Below are 7,091 nucleotides of genomic sequence, written 5' to 3'. Positions count from 1 at the left end.
GTTTTTTATGCGTATTTTTCATGTAATTTAATAATTATAAGACTAATTTTATCCGAATTCAGGTTACCTGTACCGACATTTTTGTCCCTTTTGGTTTTCCATCCGACATTAACTTATTATGGATATTCATACTTAAACGTTCGAATGTATTTGTCACTATATGTACAGTTTATTACAATTGCTGTTAAACATCAAACGAACTAACATGCATGCTACGATTGATGTGATAGTTAGTTATCACAATGGGATTTTTTTTTTTTTTTTTTTTTTTTTTTTATGTTAGTTTTAGGATTTACGAACTAAATCGGACTGACCGATTTTACCATACTACTTAAGACCAGACCTACCAAACAGACGAGTTGAGCAACTCGAACGAGACCTAACAAACAAACGGGCTCCGCAACCCACGAGCGGATCGTTATATCCACGAGTTATGCAGGTGCGAATAAAATTTACCCGCAAATTTTTGAATAGTCATCATTCTTACTTATACCCGCTTGCGAGTAGACAGGCGGGTGTACAGATTATCGCAAGGTAATCCTTTTTTTTTTTCCTTTCTATTTTGAGTTAGGTTGATATGCTTTTAGAAGTATGGAGTTTTTCGTACTTTTAAATTATTTTTGATGTTGGTATATTCGAATCGACGATCGGTTCTGTTAGATCTGATTTAGAATATTTAAAATAACTAAAAAATAAATTTCACAATTTTTCAATATCATTTATCATGTGATCAAAAGGTCTCAAAATAAACGACTGAAAATAAAAATCTCACAATATATAATGATATGACACTAAAATTTTATATCAAAAATATTGATCTTGTTTTATATAGTATAAAAAAAATTTATCAAAATTTCACGTGATTTGAATATTTCTATACCATTAAACTTGCAAACAGCTCACCACGATTATTAAAATTATTAATTTTGAGCCCCTTCGATCACTAGGCAAATAAGTATCGAAAAATTGTGAAATTTATTTTCTATGCACTTCAAATACTATAAATCAAGTCTAACGGAGCCGATCGTTGATTCAAAATTTTCAATGTAAAAAATGACTTGGAAGTACGAAAGTTCCGTGTTTCGAAAAGTATACCAGTCTAACTCTTCTATTTTTATACTTTCTAAACATAAAAAACATATATATACTATTAAAAAATTAAAACTTAATTTATTTTTTAAAATATCACAACATACAACAGATAATAAAAAAGAAAATGACACTAGGAGAACTAAGTGTTATGATTTTAGCGACAGATAAAATAAAAGGAATATTTACTATTTTATTTTTTTTTAAAATAAAAGGAGTATTTACTATTTTATTTTTAAAACTTTTTTAAAAATTTTATATGGGATACATGTGGGTACCCGCGGATGAACCAAAATGTATATAATTTAATGGATTGTGGCATTCCTGAAGTTCAGCAGTAGAGGCTTGTCAACAGCTCTGGAGAGTGTCGGGACAAGTCCGAGTCGCGTTGGCGCGGATTAGACGCCAAACGGATTTAGTGCGATGCGAGAGCAGAAGGTTAATATGAAAATCTTCAAATTGCAGGTTTTCTGCTTGTTATACCAGTACAGCATCAGGGATGTACTGGTACATTGCGCCTGTTTCCGCGCAGCTGCTCTCGGGTTGCCATTTGTACTGGTACAACCTCACGTGTACCAGTACACTAGGGTAGGTGAGAGGGCATTTTGGTTTTTCCATGCCTCGTTTGTGTCACCCCTCTCCCCCAGCATACATGTACGTAGAGGAGACCTGAGAGGGAGATGGTTTTACAGTTTTTCTTCTCCTCTCTCTCTCTAGGCTTGGTCCGTACGTGGAGGGAGCTCGAGTGGAGCTGGTTTGTCGCCGACATCGCGCCGCAATGCCGTTCGAGCGCGTGTTCGTCGTGGTGGCATCACGGGGAGGCCGGGCGAGGGTGTGTTTCCGCCATTCTTGACTTCGCGATCGGATTTGGAGTAACTTTCGAGGTGGGTTAATCATCGGACTTCTCCTTCTAAGCCTAGTTGTCAGCATGTGTTAATGATCTTCGTATATCTTGTTTATTTAGCTCGAACTCGTGAATTGCATGACTATATGTAGAATCTAAGTTTGGAGCATCAAATAGTGATTTTAGAATATTTATATATGTTGGACTTGTATGAGACTTAGGAGAAAATCGCGAATATAACCCGCCATATGTTTAAACTATCAGATTTAGTTCTAGGAGCCGTGGTTTGATTGTATCATCGCAATTTCAAACCAGTGGATACCTCAGGTAGTTTAGAGTGCTGTTACGCTCATGCTAGGATGCTGAGCCTATTTTTACAGTAGTGTTCAGACTGTTCCGGACTGTTGGGTGCCGTCGGGGTGGACGGTGGACCCAGATTGCCGTTTTGGCATCGGATTGTTCCGAGGGCACGTTACTTGTTGGTTGTTAGACCCAGTTACTTTGACTTTAGCCTGTGAGAGCATGATTGAGCTCGGCAGAGACACGCTTGCATACTCCGTTGGGTAGCGCCCACGAGTGCCACTCCGGAGTTGGGCTTAGTGCTTTTGCGTTGATGTCGCTGATTGGACATGCTATCCACGGACTGCTTAGCGTGGAGGTAGCTTTGGCTTCGACAGGTGAGACGGGTGTGTTCACAGTCCCAGGGACGGGTATGCTTACAGTCCCTTGTGAGTTTGGGTCGGGATTGACATTTACTACAGAGTGATAGTATTAGAGCATAATAGTGTAGTGGTAGATTCTTTCCAGCTTTTCCTACTATCCCTGCTTATTTCTGTAGACTTGGTGGGTGAACCGATGATCTTGAGGGCGGCACCCACTGAGGACTACTTGTTTTTGTTACAGTAGTTCTCACACCAAGTTGCTTTATCCCCTTTGCAAAGCCTGCTCTTCCGGCTGCTGCATCCTCTGAGACCGATCGTGGCAAGGGCGTTGCGAGTTAGAGCCTTACAAGACAAGTTGTCGAGTTAGCAGAGCACCAGCTACAGGTAGTTGTAGTTTTTGTGTTCATGTACATACTACTATTTTCTCTCGCTGGGCGAGCTTTTGTTTTCTGAACGTTGTATGTATAGTGAACGGTTCTTTTTCTACCTGGTTATGTTTTGTTTCTTAGCCGCTCTATACTACTGGTTGTAGTATTGTATGTTTTATAGGTACAGCTACGCTTCGTATATAGAAAAAATTTCTTTGTTTAAGGCGGATTTGTCGGCATGCCCGGAAAACGTGAAATCCAGGGCGTGACATGGATACCACCCATTTTTACCCATAAGTTTTTGGATAAGAAAAACTAGTACTTATATCTACAAATCTATTTCTATTCTACTACATTAAAAGAGGGTTTGGGGACCAAAAGGTGACACGTGTCCTCTCCTCCCCCCAAACCCTTCTTTACTCTCTCTCTCCCTTTCTCTCTCTCTCTCTCTCTCTCTCCCTCTATATATATATATATATATATATATATAGAGAGAGTTAGGCTGCTGTCACGCCCCAGATTACTCGTTTTTCCGGGCTCGCTAACAGACCCGCCGTATACATAGATATTTTTTCTGTATACGAAGCGAAAAGTAGAAGTACCTGTAATCATACAATACTACAGACAGTAGTATAGAGCAGTTAGGAAAAATAAACCAAATATATAAACTGTGGTTCAATACATATATGTCATCCAGATATACAAATACTCGCTCTGGTCAGAAATAACAACTGTATGTAAAGACCCAAAAACTACAACTACCTGTAGCTGGTGCTTCTCTAGCTCTGCGACTCGACTGGAAAGGCTCTAACTCGCGACGCCCTTGCCACGATCGAGATCAGCAACAGCAGCAGCCGAAGGCGACGGCTCTACAAAACAATGGTAACAACTGGGCGTGAGAATTACTATAAAAATAAGTAGTCCTCAGTGGATACCGCTCTCAACTCATCGGTCCAGCCACTAAGTCTACAGGGATCAGCAGGAATAGTAAAGAAAGCTGGAACAAATCTACAGCTATATGCCACTATACTATCATACTCTAAATCTAACCATCTGTAGAACAGTGTCAACTCAGACCCAATCTCAAATAAGAACTGTAGTCATACCTGTCCCTGAGACTGTGAACACACTCGTCCCGTACGGTCGCGACTATACAACTATCTCCACACTAACCAGTCCATGGAGAGCAAGTCCAACCTACACGAACGACACCAACGCAAACGCACTGAGCCCGACTCCGGAGTGGCACTCGTGGGCGCTACCCAACCGAGTATGCAAGCGTATCTCTGTCAAGCTCAATCAGGTTCTAACAAGCCAAAGTCAAGTAGTTAGGGTCAAAACAGGTCTAGAAACCAAACCCACGTGCCCTCGGCACAATCTGAGACCAAAAATAGGAATCTGGGTCCACCGTCCACCTCGACGGCATCCGACGATCCGAAAAAGCCTAGACTCTACTGTAAAATAAGCTCTGCATCTCAGCACGAGCGTAAGTGCATTCTAAACTACCCCGAGTATCCACCGCGCTGAAACAGTAGTGATACAATCAAACCACGGCTTCTAGAGCTAAATCAGGTAGTAGAATCATATGACAGGTTGAATTGCTAGTTTTCTCCTAAGTCAAGTTCCAAGTCCAACATGTATATTCAACTAATTACTATTCATGCTCCAAATTCAGATTTCATACATTATACCAATCGATGAATTCGAGCTACAACACGATATTCCGAAGTCGAAACTATACATGTTTACTATACATATACGTAGGAGCAAAACCAATGATAAACCACCTCTAGAGCAATTTTCTGGCAGCAAGAAGGTCACAAAATGCTGGAAGCCTAAGCCGAGATCACCCACAACCAGCAACAAGGCTAGAAGGATCTACACCCAAAATCCATCAAAATTCATCAATTCACCAAAATTTCAGACTTAAGCATAAATGTCTCAATTCCAATATCTAAACTCACCTAATAATCTCCAATTCAGGTGAGGCAAGTTTCAAATCCAGTGAGTAATGATGGAGTATCAATCCCAGGTCTAAAATCCAGCTCCTTCCAAGAATAGCATCAAGAAAACCCAAGAAAATAGATTTTCAGCTCAAGGTTACTAACAATCCAGAAAAATATGGAATCGACTAAGCTAACCTTAAAGAAAATCTATAATTCTGAGCTTCGTGGATTCCTCTGGAAGTCTAGAATCCAGTAAACCAAGTTTCACCGCAATCCGACCTTCCTACGTCGCACACGAGCCAAAACACCGAAGGTCGTTACTGGAAAACTACAGAATCAGCACTCCACCACCCTCCAATTGAAAGATTGGATGCAATTTGAGGAAATCTGAGGGTTGGAAAAGCAATTTGAGGCTTCTCGGTGAAGAAGGGAGGAAAAGAGCAGTAAAGGGGCGCACTCTACCTATTTATAGGGTGAACATAGGGTCAGATGAACCTCAGGAACAAAGGCTGCAATTCTGTTACTCCTGCAGAAATGGCCACTTTCGGGCGCCCTAAACCTATTTCTGGGCGTCCGAAACCTCCAGGCTGCACATTTGCTCCCCTGTGGTTCCATCGCCTGCGGTGTGCTACGCCCGTATCTGGCTCTGGCGGACTTCATCTACCACGAGCCACGTGTCAGCGCAAACGATACTCACGAGGTGAACTTTTTGGACCCTCAACCGGGCGCCCGAAACATAGATCCGAATTGGCTTCTAGTTCTGCTTAGTTCTACACTCAACTTCTGGGCGACCCAAAGCCAGTTCTGGGCACCCGAATCTGGCAAAACTTCAGTTTTGCTTATTTGAGTGCGCCGAGTCCATTTTCGCATCCATTTCGCGCCGAAACGACTCCGACTCAGTCCGACACTCTCCAGATGTGTCGACCAGTCACCAACACTGAAGCCAATCCTATCCAAAGCTCAGAAGCACGACAGGTGCTATGCTATCGGTAGCACGGAGGCCTCCGTGCTACCAAGTTGTTTTCGATGATGCCGCTTGTGAATCGACGATCGGCTCCATTAAACTTGATCTACACTATTAAAAGTATTTGGAAATTAAATTTCATAATTTTTCGACATCATTTGGCTAGTGATCAAAATGTCTCAAAATTGATAATTTTAATAGTAGATGTGATGCGTTTGTGAATTTAACGGTGTAAAACAATCCAAATTAGATGAAATTTTTATAGAAAATTCTTTTTACTATTTAGAGTAAGATCAGTACCTCTGATCTTAAATTCAAGTCTTCTATCATCATTTTTTATGAGATTTTTATTTTCAGCCGTTCATGTTTAAACTACTTGTTTGATAGGTAAATGATACCGAAAAATTATGAAATTTAGTTTCTAAATACTTTCAATAGTGTAGATCAAGTCTAACGGAGCCGATCGTCGATTTAGAAGCTGCATCATCGAAAACAACTTGGTAGCACGGAGGCCTCCGTGCTACCGATATTGTACCAGCCGGACTATATATATATATATAGAATTGAGCTCCTATGCTTTTAAAAGTACCAAGTTATTGGTGCTTTTAGATTTTTAGCCATTGGATTAAGAGATATGCGGTTAGGACGATGTGGGCCCTCTAGGGTTGAGTGGGTGGTTGGTTGAATAGTATAATCTAATAGTTGAAAATGATCTGAGGAGTAGATCTGACGGTAAAAAAACTTACAAGCACCAAGTGCTTGGTGTGCTTTTACAAGCACCATAGCTGGACTCATATACATATATATATATATATATATATATANTTTTTTTTTTTTTTTTTTTTTTTTACTTTTTTCTTCTTCATCTCATCCCATCACACGGTAGTTGGACGCCAAATTAAGCAGGTAAACAATCCTAACAAAACAAGATTACAAATTTACAATTTACAACTTACACCATCAAATTAACTTTTTTGTTGTTGTTGTTGTTGTTGTTGGCTTCCTCGATCGATGATCTTCTCTTTTTATTAGCCCTTGATGAGAAATAATGAGTTCCGAGATCCGAACATCTGCTCGAGAAGTATGACGATGGCCATGGCGACGGCGGCGTCGAATCCGGGCTCGACGACGAGCCGAAACACGTCAAAGCCGAAGGAGGCAGCGCCGCCCACCGCAGCTTCTTTGCTGCGGAGAACGGCGAGCCGACGCCGCGCGCCG

At 41.0% G+C, this 7,091-nt stretch overlaps 1 protein-coding gene across 1 annotated transcript in view; it reads right to left on the bottom strand.

Annotated features, from left to right (window-relative positions):
• Positions 6,732–7,091, bottom strand: part of LOC109724408 (protein LURP-one-related 8-like) — a 1,590-nt gene continuing 1,230 nt past the window's right edge. The window contains exon 3 of the mRNA XM_020253228.1: positions 6,732–7,091. Within this exon, the coding sequence (XP_020108817.1) occupies positions 6,902–7,091 (190 nt within the window). The 3' untranslated portion in view covers positions 6,732–6,901.

This window comes from Ananas comosus, linkage group 18 (assembly GCF_001540865.1).
Source record: "Ananas comosus cultivar F153 linkage group 18, ASM154086v1, whole genome shotgun sequence".
NCBI lineage: Eukaryota > Viridiplantae > Streptophyta > Magnoliopsida > Poales > Bromeliaceae > Ananas > Ananas comosus.
Note: the sequence above shows the minus strand (reverse complement) of the source record. Positions and strands in the feature narration are given on the sequence as shown.